Below are 20,248 nucleotides of genomic sequence, written 5' to 3'. Positions count from 1 at the left end.
TTTTTATATCATCATAAATACCAAACTAACAACAACAACATATCATTATTAATGCTAACGATGACAGCAATACAATTATTGACATTAACAACTGCAAAGACGATCACATTAATATAGCATCAATTTCTCAACTTCATGAAACGAATTTAGATTCGTTTCATTAACAATTGAAAGAAAACAAAAGTTACGTTCCTCTTAGTCATTAAATCACTCATCAAATAACTTTATCACTGCAGTTTGATAGCATTACATCGCGACAACGTCATCACATTATAACATAAACATGTCGTCAGCTTATTTTATCATGATATCACTATCGTCATCACATGTCACCCCATCATCATCATTTTATACTCATAACATTTTCATCTTTTTCTAAATCATCATATGCCTCACTCTACTCACCATTATCATATGTTATCACGTCGTCATGTCATCTCTATTATATCATTTTGTTCTTATCGTTGGATAGATATTGGATACTTATATCATTATAACTTCATCAACATGGTTTGTTCGTTATATCGAACCATCGTATCGTCATGGTATCATCTTATAATTTTCACCATCAGCCTATTTTTATGGCTTCATCATCTTCTTCTCGTTATCATCATCATCGTAATCATCAACATTTTCATCATCATCTTCATCATCGTCTTCGCCATCATCATCTTCGTGTCGTCATCACTGCATCGTCATCGTCGTCTTCAACAACAACAACAGCAGCAGCAATCTCTTCAGCTTCAGCAACAAATACAATTTAATTTATCACGTCAATATTCGCTAGGCGCAGTCATCATAAATGAAAGGATGATGATGACGGCTCAGATGATGATGATGGTGGTGGTGGTGACGATGATGAGGACGATGATGATGGTGACGATGATGAGGACGATGATGAAGATGACGACGATGTATGATGAAGATAATGATGATGGCCGAGATGATGGTGACGATAATGGTTATGAAAATGATGGTCAAGATGATGAAGACGATGATGGTGATGAAGATGATGGTGAGGATTAGAATGATGATTCAGTAATTATGACTTAGTTAATTGCTACTTGAATTACGATGGCGATGATAATAATAATGATGATGATGACGACGACGATTAGACGATGATTTTTATAGTTATGATGATGTTGGTGATGATGATTAAAGTAATGAAGAGATGACGGAGAGAGGGAGAGAGAGAGAGAGAGTACGATGTAATAAAAAAATGATTTGTAGCGGTTCTGTTCTGTTCTGATGTTGTTGTCATTTGTATTGTTGTTCATTATGATGCTAGCCACGAGGAAAACAGCAATTACTCTCACACACTCACACACAACAACAACACATCAACAACAACACATCAATAACATCAACACTAACTCAAATTTTAGCGTTATAAAAAACACTTGAAAGTAAACAAACATCAAAACCGTTAACATACTCAATTACAACAGCCAGAACAACGATCTTAATGTCATTACCCATGACACCAATTGCTGACATTATTATTTCATTACATTTCCTTCATCCATTTAGCGAGGATTCAATTTCTAACGATAATAATAATAGTCCATTGTTAGTGTTCAATAAATTTTCTAAACAACAATCATTAAATGAAAGATGCATTAATATATTATATGCAACGCAATAATGAAATACATCCATATACAGAAATCCGGTTGCAATAACAACAACAACAATAATAATAATTATTATTATTGTTGTTGTTATTATTATAGTAATAATAATAACAAATCCGATCAGTTTTATGGAGTTGATGAGGGTCTGAATGAAAAGACGGTTATAAATAAGAAAAAGGCAATAATGATCACGCGCATTTATATTGTTGTTGTTGTTGTTGCTGATGATGTTGTTGTTGTTGTCCTTAATGTTGTTGTTGTCGTTGCTGTTGGTGTTGTTGTTGTTGCTGCTGTTGTTGATGTTGTTGTTGTTGGTGATGTTGTCAATGTTGATGATGTTCTAGACGTTGTTAATGTTGTTGTTTGCGCTATGGTAGTGTGTTTTTGGTGTTGCTTTAGAATTTGTTAATGATGTTGTTGTTGTTGATGTTGTTGGTGTTTTTGATGTTTCTGTTAACTTTAATTGATAGCGATTTTTTCAATTGCATTGTCGTTAATGTTGTTGATGTTATGGTTTCAGCTCTTGTNAGGTGTTTAATTGTTGATGTTGTTTTAGTTGACAATGTTATTGTTGTGGATGTTAATGTTGTTGTTGTTGATGATGTTAATGTTGTTGTTGCTGCTTAAATTTAGCGGGTATAGATGTTGATGGAAATGGTGTTGTATGGCGTCGGTGAATAGCACGGTGAGTCAGCCTTTTGTGATCCATGTTTATTGGCCCCGTTGATGTTTTTGACGAAGCGCATACTGTTAATGTGCGTAGTGTTACGGCTGTTCTTTTAGATGTGGTTGATGTTTTTGTTGATGTTTTTTTAGATGATGATGACTGGCGACGATGATGATGACTGGCGACGATGATGATGATGAAGATGATGATGACTGACGATGATGATGACGATGATGAAATAGTTACAAACTATAATAATAATTAATGATTAGATTGGATGGATCAAAATCTTAAAATATTAATCTCTGTGAAGAAGCAGATGGAAAGATTGGGAGGAGCAGGATGAGGATGATGGCAGGGATGAATCTAATGATGATGATGATGACGACGACGACGATGATGACGATGGTAATGATGATGATGATGATGACGATAATGATGATGATGGTATGGTAATGATGATGACGATGATGGTGATAGCAGGACAAGAACGGAATGGCTGAAAGGGTGATGATGTTGGTGGTGAGAACATTTGCAATGAAATATCATTCATTGTTTACCTCCATTTCACCAATGACTGAGATTATTAAAGGTGGCAATGCAAACGATGATGATAATGATGACGACAATGATAATGATGATGCTGCTGATGATGACGATGGTGACGACGACGACGATGATGATAATGCTGATGATGACGATGGTGATGATGATGATGATGACGATGGTGATGATGATAATGCTGATGATGACGATGGTGATGATGATGATGATGACGATGGTGATGATGATAATGCTGATGATGACGATGGTGATGATGATGATGATGACGATGGTGATGACAAAAGATGATAATAACTATGGGTGATATAAATACGTAAGAGACTATAACGATGGTAATGACAAAGTTGATGATAACAAAAATAATGATAATGATAAAGATGATGATGAAGACGACGACGATGGTGATGATGATGATGATGACGGAAACAATGACAAGTTAGATAATGACTAAAGCAATAACTTAAGTGGAGAAGTCATGGTAGAGAAAAGATGACGATGATGATGACAACGATGATAATAATAATGGCGATGATAATGGTCTTGGTCCGTGTTATATTGTTATTGCCCTTGCAGTGCCATCATTTTTATCATGTTGTTGCCTGCGTGTCTACCTTTGTGTGTGTATCTGTGTGCGTGCGTGCGTGCGTGTGTTTGTCCATTTATTTACATTTACGCAATAACGATTGCTTGTTTGTTTGTTGACTTTTATACGTGCATGTGTGTTTGTGTTTATTTGTATTCAGAATGTGTATGCATCATGATGTTTTTATGTTTATATTATCTTTTTTGTATATCTTTGTACATGCATATGTATTTTAATTTTTATTTTTTTCATGCATGTGTGCTTATTTATTACACGGTCGATTGCACGTGTAAGATTCATGTTCGAAACTAATTTATTTCTTTTTCCAGCTTTCCATCTTCAGTGTTGTCATGTTTAGCAGACGATATTAAGCTATTTGTCTGCATCTAGACGCCTATAAATATGTCAGCAACAAATTAGCATAAAACAGTTATTGCAGACATCACATAATCATCATCATCATCGTTGTCATCTTCGTCGTCCTCATCATCATCATCATCATTGTCATCGTCATCATCAGTATTAGTATTAGTAGTTCTAGGATACATGCACGTACGCACACACACGCACATGCAAGCGAACATAATATGTGCACATACATTTACTTTACTAAGTATTTATGTATGATTATAAAGAATAATTTAGCCGGGACATCGTCATACTACATTATATAATAAGGTTGACTGCATAGGTAATGTATGCATATACCTGACTGTATTATACTTGATCTGCAGTAATATTTTCCTGATTTATATATAGGGATATTGTGAGCCGTCCTCGTATAATTCAGACGATTTATATGGTGCTTGCGTGCCAACGTCTTTCTACTCCTCTCTCTTTCTCTTTGTCAGCTCGCCTGTGCGCCTCTATGCTTCACGGATGTGCGTGTACATATTTTTATATTATTATATAGAGGTAATACGTGCCAGTTTGTTTGGTGTGGTTGGGCCTGAAGATAATTTTGTTTGTGATTGTATTTCTGCTGCCTTTACACTATTTCATTCGTCTGTGATCGTTTATACACATGGAACTGCCTGCTTCTTTAAGACTTCCCCTCCTCTTTGTTATGTCGTATTCATTTTTGCAGTTGTATATGCTCGTTTCTTTGTATGTATGACTGTGTGTGTGTTTGTTTGTATGTCTTTCTTGTATGTATATATGTCTCTGTGTATGTGTTTGCTTCTTTGTCTGTGTGTGTGTGTGTGTGTGTGTGTGTGTGTGTGTGTGTGTGTGTGTGTGTGTGTACCTGCGCACACATCACATGACTGGCTATAAATTTAAACATGCGTTTCGTCTAATACTTTTTGTGTTTATTTCAATTTAATTCGATTACTGCTTAAAAGTTAATAAATAAATGTGTACTTCTATTTACAACTATATTGTTTTTAAAGGATTTTTTATTCCAAACCTTTGAACATTTTCTAGTTTGAGCAAAATTTCACTTCAGTTAACTCACGGCGGTGTTCTGGAATCATTGTTAGATGTCTGCCATTAAAATTATTCAGCAGAAAAAACCAGTAATGTGCTTGTGTGTATATATACGTGCATAAACATATGTTTGTGTGCATATGTATATAAACTTGCACGTGTGTTTGTATGCTGTGCAACACACCACACAGACACCTGCGTGAGTATTGATAGACCAGTTAAATGAGAAACATAAAACACTGCGTAAACGTACATTAACTTAATGTACAATAACCCGTTGTTATAAATATCAGAAGCACGGCCTTCTTTAATCTCACGCACACACGTATATATGTATGTATATATATATATATATATATGTATGTATGTATATATATATATATATGTATCAACAACTTTACGACATTAAATGTGTTTGTGCGTGTTTGTGAATGTATGTGTGTATTTGTGTGTGTGTGTGTGTGTGTGTGTGTGTCTGTGTTGTGAATGCGTTTAGTGTTGCTGACTAATGTGTTAAAATGAGATGATGATTAAAAGGCAGATTAAGAGATGGTTTACTCACGAAAAAAAAATAAATGAAAAAAATAAAAACACAAAATGAGGTGGTTGATAGGGTAAAGTAGGAATGAATTAATTCTGATGAGAAGATGCGAAATAAGAGGAGGGAGAATTGGGAGGATCATTTTGAAAGAGGGAGAGGTTTTTGATGGTTTCTTGCGGTGATTAATGCTTTAATGTTCTTGTTTACATTTGTCTACGTGCACAATTTAATTAATTAGTATGCTCATAATTTAATTAATAACCATGTACGTATATTTAATTAACGAGTATGTATAAGTTTGTGTATGTTTTTGACCGAGAATTTAATTGCAACGAGAAACTTTACTTTTATGACCAGAAATAAAACTAAACCTGAAATTAATTAAAATCAAATTGTTGGTAAGAACGCTAATGTTGTATTACGTGATGCGATATAAGATGTTGACCACCCAAACTCTAAACATTTGAAAATTTTTAAAAATGAAATATCTCTTCAATAAATTACTACTATAGCTAGCAGTTTATTGAAGACAAATTTTTAACATAATTTTGTAATTTGGTAAGAAAATTGACACAGCACATGAATTTTTAAGATAGAAGACATTTCGGGTGCGTTGTTCTTTAAGCATTGGTGCACCTGTACACCAACATAGTGTGTTTATCGTCATTAAACATTGATATCGGCTAACCTAGTTGGGTGTTTTGAGGTTTTTTAACTGAACAGTGCAGTAAAATTATCAGTGGAGAAATGAAATATTTTATAGCTGTAGTTGTTACGAAAAATATAAATGGTCTTGGTATTGCATGTCTGTGGATATGTTGCATATCTATGTTTGGTTTTCTTTTTTTATGACCTATCTTTTATTTCTCTCTTTCTCTCTCTATATCTTTTTCTCTTTCTTTCTCAAAATGACCAAATGACCACAGGTGTTTTTGATGCTTCGAATGTTTTTGGTAGAATTGACGTTAATCGTGTTAGTTTATCATCCTTTACTTCCTTCTGCCTTCTTCCAGTCGAATTTTTTCCAGTAGCTTCCTCTTAAAAATTAAATCAAGATCCGTCCGCCTAAATTACCACACCGCTTCAATAACTTCTATTTTTCACACATTTCTTGCACGTATTCAACGTAATTATTCAAATGTGGGAACACTTTCTACTAGCGTGTTAGTATAAACTTCTTATGAACGTCAACATATCTGAGTTAGGTTGCATTTACCAGCGCTTCAAAATTCATTACCTCACTCATGAAAAACGTAATTATGAATACAAACGCATCAAAACTCAACAATCTTGACAAACGCATGAGTTTAGCACGAGACTAACGTACGTAAACATACGCTAAAAAAAACACGAATACACATATACCCTATACACACGGATACATTTATGTGCATACACACAAACATACATACAAGAAGACACATACTCACACGCAGGCGCGTATACAGGCACGCACACACACACGTACTGAGTGAGAGACTGACGGGTGAATGATAAAGAAACGTTTAATTTCAATTAATTACTTAGCACTTTTTCTCGGAGGCAAGCAATTCACGGCGGCATCAAAGTAATGATAACTGTGATGACGATGAAGATGATGACGATGATGATGATAACGATGATGACGATGAAGATGATGACGATGAAGATGAGATCTATCACTAAAGTTATTTTTCTCGGTATTGTCATCATAATTTTTATTTCTCTTACATTTTTTTTTGTTATTTTATCTTTATTATCATTAATAAAATCATTCGTAGCATTTATTTTTCATGAAATTTTTGTTCGTTTCGTTTCGTTTTTGTAGTAAACGTTGTTTTCACTAAGACGGTATTAAATCATAAACTATGTTAATTGTACTTAGTATTCTGATGATGACGGCTCTAATGACGATAATTATGATGATGGAGATGATGAGGAAGAGGAGGAAAACGATGATTTCAATGGCAAATATTAAAAGAATGACGATGATGATGATGTTGCTGTTGATGATGTCAATGATGATGGAAAATATGATTATGATGAAGTGATGAAGAAGATAGCGATGATGACGATGGTAAAAAGACTGATATTGATTAAAATAATGTATCAATCAGGCTAGCAATAATACTCGTAACGGATGATTCATGATCATTGTTCTCAGGACGATTATGACGATGACGACTATGACGATGATGACGATAATGACAAAACTAGTGTGATGATGAAAACTGATGTAAATGATGAGGAGAATAATTTTAATGACGAAAAAGCTGATGACGAAGAAGCTGATGACGATGAAGTTGATGATTATGTAGAAGTTGTTGATAATAATGATGACAATGATGATGTCGGAAATGATAATGAATAAAAGAAGAAATCTGTTAATTAATCTCACGAATGATGATGACAATAGTTAATCAACATTATGCCGCCGACGACGACGACGATGATGACGGCGCTGATAAGGAAAATTGAGTTGCTGTGTGCGTGTCTGGAATGACTGGCCGTGTGTACGTGTGAATGGATGGATGGATGGATGGATGGATGGATGGATGAATATGAAAGGAATGTTTATAAACTGATTTGTTAGTCATTGCTCTGCAAACGGCTATTGAATATTAAAGCTTTTGTCTGTCCTTTATCTCGTTCGTTCGTTCCTTCTTTCCTTCTCAGCTAATTTTTTGTTCACACGTATGTTTGTTTTTATTTGTTCATTTTTATTTCATGCCCTTCCATTTGTTTTGTTATTTGTGATACGTGCCGCTATCTCCAATTTATCGCTTTTCTACTTGTGGAATTTTTTGTCAATTCGTTTTATTTTTTAATTATTTGTTTGTTCATTTATATGTTGGTTAATTTATTTGTTTATTTGTATGTTTATTTATTTGTTTGTTTGTATGAGTACTATGTTGTCCCATAATCATTCAATTTTAATACCACAAACCTGAACTTGTTTCAATTTGTAAGTTCATTCTTTTTGTTCCAGGTTCATCTGTTGATTTTTATATGCTGGTTCAAGCATTTTTAAAAATTTAACTTGCTTATTTTGTTCAATTTTTATAAAAAAAAATCTTTCTAATAATGTTGTCAATTCATGTAATTACAATTTTCAACAGCCGTGTATTTATAAAGACTGGTTTTCATCAACATATCTTTTTGCTTGTATTCAATTAATTTCCATTATTCATTCAACTTCAAAACTTCAAGGACATCTTCATGGCACGTTTCATTGTTTCGTATTGCTTATGAAGATTTTTCAAAGTCGTTGTTTGCTTCAATAAATATTCAAAGAATACAATTAAATAAATATTATTATATCAATAATTTTTCTATTAATTACTGAAAAATATTATTATTATATTTAGTGAAATAATATTCAATGAATTGTTAATAATCAATGGAACCAAATTCCACCCCGCTGCTCTCAAGTTCAAACTGATCCAGGCAAATTCACTAGCCACAGTCTTGGATCAGGGTTATGTGGTGGTGAAGATAGACAGACGCAGGCAAAAACACACACATAGGCAAAAAATACACAGACAGAAAGGCAGACATACACAGACAAAGACAGAGACGCGTACAAACACAGACAGGAAGGCAGCCACCACATTAACAAGTGCACTACCAGCAGCAGTAGCAGGACGACGTGTTTGTGCCTCTCCGTGCCACTCACATCTCATCATTACACCGCACTGCACTCAATTATTAATGTGCTTGCACTCTTATTTGTTAATATGAAACAAAATTGAAGCATCATTATTTCCGTTCAGATTTTTCTCTAGTCTGCATTCATTTCAATTAAATAATGGAAGTTTTGGAAAAGAGAGAGAGAGAGAGAAAGAGAGAGAGAGAAGGAGAGAGAGCTTGATTATTAGATGATGATATAACGTTGAAGTATGATAGTTTATTACTCTTCCAACGTATCCAATGCTGAACTTGATAAGAGCAGCTACGTTGTAAATCATAATGGTTCTACCCTGACCTACCGTCTCCTAATGTTCAATATTTTTCTTTTCACTTTCTGTTTACAGTTTCAAGTTCTGTGAACTTAGAAACAGGTTTTATTATAATTAGTACTGTTCTGAGTGGTAATGTTTTCTTTGATTAAAACATAGTTGAGTCGTGTCGATGAAGGCGCACAGCCATTCAGTGTTTATCCTTTTATTACATGTCCCTTTAACCAACATATTTTTACACAATTCAGTTTGTAAACACTCTCTAATTGACATTTATCAGTTAACAATTGATCATTTGATCCATTTTTGTCTATCTGATGGTCAATAGTTGCAAGTTAAATCTAATTTTGTAATGACTGAAGTGTTTGACCATGTCCATCCACTGTCTGTATTAAAAAACACTTCAAATATCCATTTTCATTAATAGTTTTTTGGTTTAATTGAAATTTGTTGTTATTTTTAATAAATTCGGCAAGTTTTTTAATGCTATGCTTACGGATAATAAGTTTTAACTCAATTTTAAAATTAAAATTTTAAAATTGTTCCTAAATTTCTTATGGCAAAATGGTTTTATTTGATGAGCTTGACAACTCAGCTTACAGAACACGTATTAATAGATCCGCTCCTAGAATGATATTCCTATATAAATAATCAAGTAGCACTTATGCACAACATGATTTGTGTTTGTGGATCTGTTAACAGTAATTTGTTACAGCATTCTTTGGAATATTTCTTGCGTTTGAACGTGCACGTGTGTGTGTCGTGCATAATTGTTGTGCATGTGTGAATGTATGTGTACATATGTTTATATATGTGGTTTACATATAACATATATGTGTGTGTGTGGTGTGTGTGAGTATGTGTGTGGTGTGTGTGTGTATGTATGTATGTGCTGATGTATGTAGTTTGTTCACGTTTGAATGCGCTTGTAATGATAAGGGGTCAATCATAAATTATACAACGCAACATGAAATACCAGCGATAACAAAAACGAAATTATTACTTATTACGCTAATAATAATACAAATAATGTTAACTACAACGATGATGATGATGATGCTGATGGTGATGATAATAATATTAATAATAATAACGCATTAATAAAAATAATAATGTTAGATTGTAATATCCGATAATGATATAGATAGTATATCTTTGGTATCATTGTTAAAAATAAACCCGGCTATGAGAATGAAGGGATGAAGTAGTAACTTTCCAATGCCGATCGTCTAGCTAGTAGAATAAAATTGATTAACGATTACGAATACATAAAAAAACACTGGAGAAAAATATTTATTGAAATTGTTTTATTATTATGCGCGTTTGTATGGCATCGCACTCGTGGGAATATATTGAGAAAAGGTAATCGATAGAGTCAACAACACAACAGGATGACTTTCTTGTTGGTTTATTCAATTGACGTTTTGTAATCCTTCTAACCGATGAGACCCGTGATGTCATCAGCGACGTGATGAAAATAACATGGTTCGGGGTGGGCTGAAATTGTTGCCCGTTTCGTGGCAATTTATTTCACTCATCTACACATATTATTTTCGGCATTAAATGTAATCGAATTTGAAACATATTATAGTCTAGGTTGAGAAATAACGTTATTTAAATCAAAAAAATTTTTTTAAGGATGTCTAATTATTTTGAGAATTGAAATCAAATCAACTTGGAAAGAATTCTCTTTGTAAATGTGTTTTTACCCATTGAAATTTCGTATATTCACAACGTATTTTTTGCGTAAACACAAGCACACATTCTTACGTATGCGTGTGCCTGCAACGATCGACCGACCAACAGCAAATTTGTGAACGGCGAGAGAGCAACGCGGAGGAACAGATGAATCAAGTGCGTATTAGAGGCGTAATGGTAATCGTTTGTTCATGACTGCATGCAAATTTGATAATGGCCAGGCTGATGATTTTCAATTGAAACGTCCACGAAGGGTTAACTGCTGCAGTGATCTCGCACCTAATAAGTGCTGCAAATGAATTCTTTATGGCACTGCTGCATCGGGCATTCTTATTGCCTACATTGCAATTCACCGTATTTTGTTTCGTTAATTTTGTTACGAGTACTTTTTATTGTTACTTACGTACTGTGATTATATATTTAAATTTTGAAAATATTGCTTATTGCAACACACTCGTTATATCTATTTTGAACAGTTACATTTAATAATATTTTCAATTTAAAATAATTAATTTCAAAATTAAAACCACCAATTATGCAGGCTTTGAATGTGCGGGACAATGTTGTTGTCCTAATCAGCAGTTAGAAGAGGAAGACACCACTACAGTTCATGACCAAACCGTTGAACCAACCGATCCAGAAAACCAGGAAGACACACCCAACGACCGGCAAACACCATCGCATCCGCAAATCTTACCACAACTGGCTACTACGCCGTCAAATTTGTTTCAACATTTGGTTGATGATAACCTCAAGTCACCTTTTAGTTTCAAAACGTTTCCCATGAAGATGGATGATGACAAAGACTCCAGCAAGGATCACGAAATAGACAGGTGTTCCAGTGGCAAAACAGAAGATATGGAAACAGTTCATTTGATCAACGACAATCTGTCATCAGTATGTCCTACAAATTTGGGTAAATATTCAAACAATTATGATTCCGGTGCAAATATTCCGACACGCGATCAAGAAGATGAGGATGAAATGGAAACTGATAAGGAACTTTCCGTAAAAACAAAAACACCTACCTCACCAAATGGCAAAGATTGTTTGTCACGTGATCAATTGCCTCTCAAATCTAAACATGTTCCTTCTACCTCCACGTTCAGCGTCAACAAAATCATTAAACCCGATCCCGATGCTAACATTAATAACAACGCCGACACCAGTGACGACAATCAAAGTCCCGTTGAAGATACTGCTTATAACCGCAATAAAGAATCTCCTAACATCAACGACGATGATGTCAGCAATCGATACAATATTTTTGGTAGATTACCGTTTTACGATTCTAGTTTTTTAGAAAAATTTCATCAAAACTCTAAACAACTTGCTGAGCACTTTAGCCGAATTAATAGAACAATGCTGTTTGATCCATTTGCTGCTTATTTCAATGCAGAAAACAGAAATGCGCTGGCAAAATTATCTGAAATGTTTGCTGGAAAAATTAAAGATGCTAACAGCCTAAGTAAGCCCTACACTGAAAAACTATTGGACAATCCACAAGTGAAAGATCGAAATAATTTTTTTCCTTTTACGTCCTATTCTCGAGACACTAATTCTGCAGAAATAACAAATTTAAACATGTCTACAGGTTTAAAACAATCAAACAGTGTAGATCCGGATATGATACCAATTAAATACGAAGGTAACTTTGATGGCCAAAACTGTGTGCGAAAATTAGAATCACTCGTTGCTTCGATGAGCAAACGATCGAAAATAAACAGCACTGCCCGTTCGAACGACACGATAAGATTAGTAACATCTTCAGCGTCGTCATCGTCGGCAACCGCAACAGGAAAGGATCAAATGCACGCCTACAATAGTAGCAACAGCAGTGTTAGTAGTTACCTCCAAAATCAAAACAAATCTCACAGATATTTGTATCCCTACTCTGTGGATGCTCTAACGACGACAAATCATTCAATCGACGCGCCTTTAGACCTATCTGTGAAAAAAAATAGGAATGAAGATTCGTCGAGCAGCATTGCATCTTTAGAGTATTTATCTTCATCCGCTAAGAGCAACAACATTCTTGCAAGTAGTTATTCGTCTTACAGAACGCCTTCCTTGTATCTTTCTGAATCAGTGGCAGGTGGCGGATCATCTTTGGCTAGTTTAGAGAAAAAGTTTGGTGAAAATTCAAAAATATTAGATTGGGTCGGCTCAACACAGCGGCCGACAAACACTTTGTTGAGCACGTTTGCTGAAACGAACATTGATAAAACGACAACAACTAATACATCTACAGCTTATTCCAGTTTGTGTGGCATGATGCTGAATGACTTTGGCGTTTCCCCGCCACCATTAGCAAAAAGTAAACATTTTCCAACAACGAACGAACCGTATTATAACAAAACATCGCCGCTGCTGACCAAAAACAACAAAGAAGTTTCGCAAGCGCAAAATCTTGTAAAGCCAATTCATGTTCCATCAAAAGAAAAAGATTTTAGACTTTATCCCATTATAGGTAACTGGCCAACTAAACACCCTTCAGGGCTCAACAATGGTGCCAACAACAATAACAACAACGCTTGTTCGAGCAACAACAACACTAGCACTAATAGCAGTGTAATTAATACAAATACTCACCATGGAAGCAAGAAACGCAACAACAGTGCTATCAGTCCTAATTCTCCAAAAAATTCGGATAATGGCAAAAGTGAAACAGGATTTCGGTTGGTGCGCGGTCAGGATGCTTGGATGAGGTCAGGCTACGAGCAGGCGGAGCAAATTCTTCGATGTCTGGAATGCAACACTTCGTTTGATTCTTTACCAAAGTTGACGGTTCACATGATCCAGACCGCTCATTATTTGAATTTAGCTCGTCATGACAAATTAATGAAAAATAATTCATCTTTAATTTCCAGTATTAACAGCAGTGCAAACACAGCCACTGCTAACGCTGTCGGCGATTCAACAGGAAAACTTGGAATACAATCTCCTCTCTCATCATCAAACGTGTCAGTATCTTCTCAATATTTTGATCTAAAAAACTCAGATGAAAAAGAGCCAGTTAAGAAGACTAGCGACAGTCCAAAAGGTAATTCGAATAATGACAATAACAATTCCATGAAGTTTATTAAACAAGAATTAACAACTACGGATGAGACGGTAGCGATTGAATCACCTGATGAAACATTAAGAACTAGTATTGATTCAAGTATGAACAATAAAAATAATAATCAGATACCTCAGTTGAAAAAAGTGTTCCACAGCGACGACTTTGATAGTTGTTCCAACGACAGTCCACCGGCGAAAGAAATGGAATCGAAACAGATTAACAGTTTTTCTGAAGACAACGTGAAGCCTCCAAAGTTAGAACCAATTCAACCAGTTCCTGAAAATAACTGTTCCTCTACGCAATCTTCCAGACCAAACCTCTCACCAACCCCAGGAAGTAATGATTCCAGTTCAGCCCTAAAAGCTATGCAGAGTTTTATAAATCGCAGTTTTGGAAGCAAAGTCTCCAGCATTCATACATTTTCGACGAATCACATGATAACACCTGTCGCAACATCAACACCTTCATTCAGTCAAACAACAGGCAATAACGTCAATATTAGTCACAGTAATAACAACAATAATAATAGTAATAACATCAACAGTCAGAGTGGCAGCAACGTCAAAAATGTCCTACCATCTTATCCCAACAACTCAAAAAGTATTTCTCGAGATGACCAAATGATTCGTAAAGCTTCAAAACGCAGACAATCAAATGATAACACGTCATCTTCTTCTGTTGGGAAATGCGCGTCCAAACAGCAGTTGTCCACTTCGAGCAGTCGACTGTCGAGCAGCACTTTGAAAGACGACGACGCAGTGAATAGTTCAAAAAAAATAAAATATAGCAATGCATCAGATACTCTGAATTTTTATTCATCAATGCTGAAAAATGACCAAGTCAGTGGCAGCCTCATGAGCAGACTTGCTGAAATGGTGTCAGCTACGAGAAAAGATAAGACTTCCAAATCGCATTACAGCAGCAACGACTTGCTATCTCACTGGGACGGCAGCATGACAGCAACTGAGGCAGAGTTCAATGGCTTGCTTGCTGCTCGCATCCAAGGAATGAATTTAGATTCGTTTTTAAGGAATGTAGTAGAACACATTTCCAAAGACAATAAAGGAAGTGGAGATGCAAAGACCCAGGAACCTTTTTTGAAATCTAGATCTTCAACAGCGTCGTTGTCGTCATCGTCGTCGTCATCATCACCAATTGTGGACGATAGACAAAACGCTCAGAACAAATCGCCCTATATGCAGGCAGCAACGTCGAATGATGAACCATCTTTTGATTACTCTTTGAAAAATTCTCCAAGTCACCAAACGAGAGTTTACGTTAGCAACAGCAGCGGTGGCATCAACACACGATCTCAAAACAACCAGCAGTCAAGGAAAGATACCAGCACACCAGGTGTCCTCAGTAGTGGTACTGCTAATAACAGCTGCAACAGCCGTGCCACTTCAAAGGCTGCCGTTGTTATATCTCACAAGTGTTCAACAGGCGACAACAACAGTGACGACAAGGACGCACGAAAACCGATTCCTGAGACTTTGATCCTCGTGAATCCAATCATAACGGTCATGTCCAACAAAGATTCAGATTCATCAACGGCTGGGTCACCCGCAGCGGATGCCAACTGCGGTCAGTCAACTGATGCGAAGAACAAATTTGAAATTGTGGAGATAAAGCCGGACGACAAGTTTTACAACTACGCCAGTGAAAAAGTTAGCGATATAAATGCCAATGAAAACGAAAACAGCAATGATGATCACGATAATCATGATAATCACGATGCTTGTGACGACGTCAGTATAGCGGTCGTCAAAAACCTTTCAAGAAAATCATCGACACGATCTGATAAAACGTCTGCGTCGCAACATGACGCGAAACGACCTCCACCCTACTCCAATCAAGCACATTCTTCAACGCTGTCAATTGTCAATCAGAACAACGAAAATAATAACGTCAGCACCAGTAACAGCAACACTGGCACCACCAATAATAAAAATAGTTATGCGACGAAACAATCAAATTTTGACACCAAAGAATCGCAGCATCCCGCCCAACAACAGCAAAAACAAACTCAACAAAATTCACAAACTGGAAATGACGTCAAAAAATCACGTGAGGATTTCAAATGTCATTATTGTTTCAAAAAGTTCTCATCAAAAACTTCGCAGCGACACCACGTGGAGCAGTGCAGCAGAAACATCCACACTTCCAACAAAGCCAGCAACAACAACACTAACAACAACATTAATAATAACAACATAAGCAACACTACTAATTATAACGCCAATGTTAATCAAATCTACAACACCAGCAACAATACAAACAACAACAACAACAGCAACAACGCTAACAACAATACTAATTATAGTTCTGCAACCACCAACAACAGCGAATCCATCAAACCCGCTAGCGTTTCAGACGAGGCCCACACAAACAGATTCCTCAAGTATTACCAGCTAGCTAATGAGCTAAGCGGCAGAAGTAACTGTTGATGCGTGCACCGACCTGCATGCCCGCGATCTACTCACTCATCATCATCTTCGCTTTGCCATCACTCATTTCTTACTGACAATGCGTCTTTACCATAGTCATATAGTCATCTCATCTCCGTTTTATTAACGTTATAATTATTGTTATGTTGACATTATAAATATATATATATACATTTTAAATATATAATATATATATATGTATATATATTATAACCATAATTAACGTTTCATTTGTCATTATTACGTCGTCATATAACTGCTAAAGTTGATGTTATTGTATAATACTTGTGCTGTCGATGTTGTTAACGTTACATTTCCTTCTTTTCAAATCTTAAAATTCTGGAGCTTTTTCCGTAAGTTCAAATTAAATTTGTACGCGATACATATATGTATATATGCACATATATATGAATATATATACCTATATATATATATATATATATATATATACATATATATATATATATATATATATATATCTAAAGTACGTGTGTATATATACATCAAAATATTTTCCATGTATTATATTTAACATTCATACCTAGGTGTATAAATATTGTTGAAAAACGTCTTTGTTAAAAAAGCATCAGTAAAGAAATATGAATACACATATAAGGACACATACATACATACACATACATACACACACATACATACACACACACATACATACACACACACATACATACATACACATACATATGTACAAACATACATACAATCAAACAAACATACAATACGTACACATACATACATACATGCATGCATACATACATACAATTATAGGTTCATACATACATACATCATACATACATACATCATACATACATACATACATACATACATACATACATACTACATGCATACATCCCTTACATATTGTTTTATTTGTCACTCTTCTTATTAACTTCTTTTCGTCATATATTTTTATTAATTGTAATTAAAAAATAAAAATATATAATTATGTATGTATGCATGTATTTATAATTATTTATGTAAATATATATAATTAATTATATATTTATATTTTATTCATTAATGTTTTAGAGCTTTCTCATGAACCATACATATTTCTTCTCACTTAATAATTTTTTTTTATTTTAATGTACGTTTCAGGCGAATAAATCGCAAGTCTAGCTGACGGGAGTAGCTTTTTTTTTTTAATTTTTTTTTCAGAACTTAAAGTCAAATATCTCACCTTTTGTCTGAGGATTATTTGGATATTATAGAATGAATAACTAGAGTAACTGTCTGAACTTTAATTGACTCTTTAACTAATGTCATGCGTTTAATACAAATATTTTTTACGTCATTCACGAGCTTTAAAATGCCGCAAATCGTCAAAACATCATATTGCTTGCTGGGTGTTTGTCGTACGTGTTTGTGTGTGTATGTGTGTGTGTGTGTGTTTGTGTATGTATTTACGTGTTTGTTTGTATGTACGCATGTTTGTTTGTATGTATGTAACAATTGTAACAATATAAATTTGTTCGTGTGAATATGTATTTGTGTGTGTATGTGTGTGTGTGTGCGTGCGCAAGCAATGCGAATGTCGCAAAAAATAATTTTGATTTTGTTTAATTTTTTTCTAATTTGATTCCAGGTTCAGTTGTTTCATTGCAGAATCAAACTATTTTATTTTTTTAATTTTTGGTTACATGTAGTTTTTATTGAATAAAAAGTCATTCAACAACTCGTGAGAGGCCTTCGTTTAATATTTTCTCTAAAATTTCTTACAAAGTAATTAACAGAATTTAAACGTTTGTGGGACTTGCTGATCGGCTGCGGGTTGCAAACATGTCACAAAATATGCGAAGCAATCAAGATCTATCAATCCCTACTCCATCGCATCTTCATTTATAACTTCGTGACTCTCAGTTTTTTGGTCATCATATTTATTTATCTGCTTTCATTTTTTTATTCATTCATTATTTATTTCCTTCATTCTCTCCATTACTACTTTTTCCAAACTGCTTGGTCCATTGTGTGTTAGGTCTGCTGGCTCACATACATCAAACGACTCAATTCCTTTGGTCTGTCGTAACTCTTGCCCAGTTCAGCAGAATGTTACACAAGTCGAACTCTGTTACTCTGTTACTCTGCTGCTCGGTTTCCATATGCTCGATCTCAGGCATTTCTTGATAACGGCACGCAGTTGTGTGTTTCCACATAAAGACACACATCACCAACACACACACACACACACACACGTGTACAAACGTTATGTACATACACTTATGAGCGTATACATTTTGTAATGCAGATTGAAACACGCGCACACACACGCGTTCGTGAAAAATCAGAGGAAAGAAATAATTATTCAGTTATTGAAAATTCAGAGTGTGTTTTAATTGGATGGATTCTGTTGTGAGACGAAGCACTTTACTTTTAAGGCTATAGATGTGATCACGTTCTTGTTGCTACCTATTCTTAGATTTGCAGGTGAACGAACGCGCATGCACATTTTTGTGTGCTTTGCATGTCTACGTTTGTGCATGAATGTACAACACAGGTTGTCACTTTTTATATATACATATTTTAAGCTAGTGCTCTAGTGATATAAGTGCGCAAACGTATGTGCAGTTATTGTGCACACACATCCACATGCAAACAAAACACACACACACACACACATGAACATCTTGTTCGGAATGTATTTGTATGTACGAGTCCTTTTTCAGCGCCAAAATGGATTTGAGTGCAAACGTATCCATCGGTGGCTGCTCTGTAAGTTTCATCATCTTCGCTCAAAATTATTTTTTTTAAAACTGCTCAAATTATGAAGAAAGTAAAAAAACGGAAATGAATAAATGATATAAAAATGAGTGAATGCATGGATGGGTGAGAGATTGATATGCTATTATTTGCATCGTCTTTTTAAAGTATGAAATGTGTTTATAATTTTTTGTTCATCATCCTGGCATATTTATTTATTGATTCAACGAAGGGAGAGAGTGCCAATCAATCAGACATCAAAACTCTTTCAATCATTTTCCTTCCCGCCGCTCCCTTCACTCGCATCGTCTGCTCCACTTAAACATTTCTTGCATTACTCTCCTTCATTTATTTGGTCAGATTTTTATTTTGAAAATGAATTGCGAATTCGTTTGATTTTTTTGTTTATATGATTTTTTGTTTGTTTGTGGTTGCTCATTTGTTGGTTTGTTAATTTATTTATTTATTCGTTCGTTTTCTGTTCATTCATTCATTCATTTTTCATTAGTTCATTCATTCATTCATTCATTCATTCATTTATTCATTCATTCATTCATTCAGTTTTGAGGCAGCCCATATAGCGCCGTGTTTGCGTGCAAAATTTACGTCCTTCTAATTGCAATTAATTTCATTATTTCAAGATTGTTAATTTTCTCGTCATACGGTTGGTCTGTATGGGGCGTTGTTTTTTTTGTTTTCTTTTTTACAATTAATATAATTATTATTTCTGTTATTATTATTATTATTATTTTGTTCTTTTTATTATTATCATTATTTTATTCATAATATTGCTGTTGTTGAATTTGATTCTTTATTTTTTATTTTACTACTTTTTCTAAACTGCTTGGTCCATTGCTCCGCGTGTAGCAGTTTTTATTGGCGTCTTCAGCATTCATGTTCTTTGTTGTTCTTGAATTTATGTTAGGCTGTTGACGCGTTCAATTTACTATCCAGCGTTATTATCGC

The 20,248-nt window shown here is 34.8% G+C and overlaps 1 protein-coding gene across 1 annotated transcript in view; it reads right to left on the bottom strand.

The window, feature by feature from the left end:
* The window catches only part of HELRODRAFT_76910 (hypothetical protein), a gene marked incomplete at both ends in the record, with an annotated part of 45,596 nt that extends 28,308 nt beyond the window's left edge, over window positions 1–17,288 (bottom strand). The window contains one exon of the mRNA XM_009016654.1: window positions 17,177–17,288. Within this exon, the coding sequence (XP_009014902.1) occupies window positions 17,177–17,288 (112 nt within the window). The remainder of the gene's footprint in view (window positions 1–17,176) is intronic.
* Window positions 17,289–20,248: the final 2,960 nt, after the last annotated feature.

Source organism: Helobdella robusta, assembly GCF_000326865.2.
Source record: "Helobdella robusta unplaced genomic scaffold HELROscaffold_19, whole genome shotgun sequence".
Classification (NCBI taxonomy): Eukaryota; Metazoa; Annelida; class Clitellata; order Rhynchobdellida; family Glossiphoniidae; genus Helobdella; species Helobdella robusta.
The sequence above is the reverse complement of the archived record's forward strand: the minus strand, read 5'-3'. Positions and strand labels throughout refer to the sequence as shown.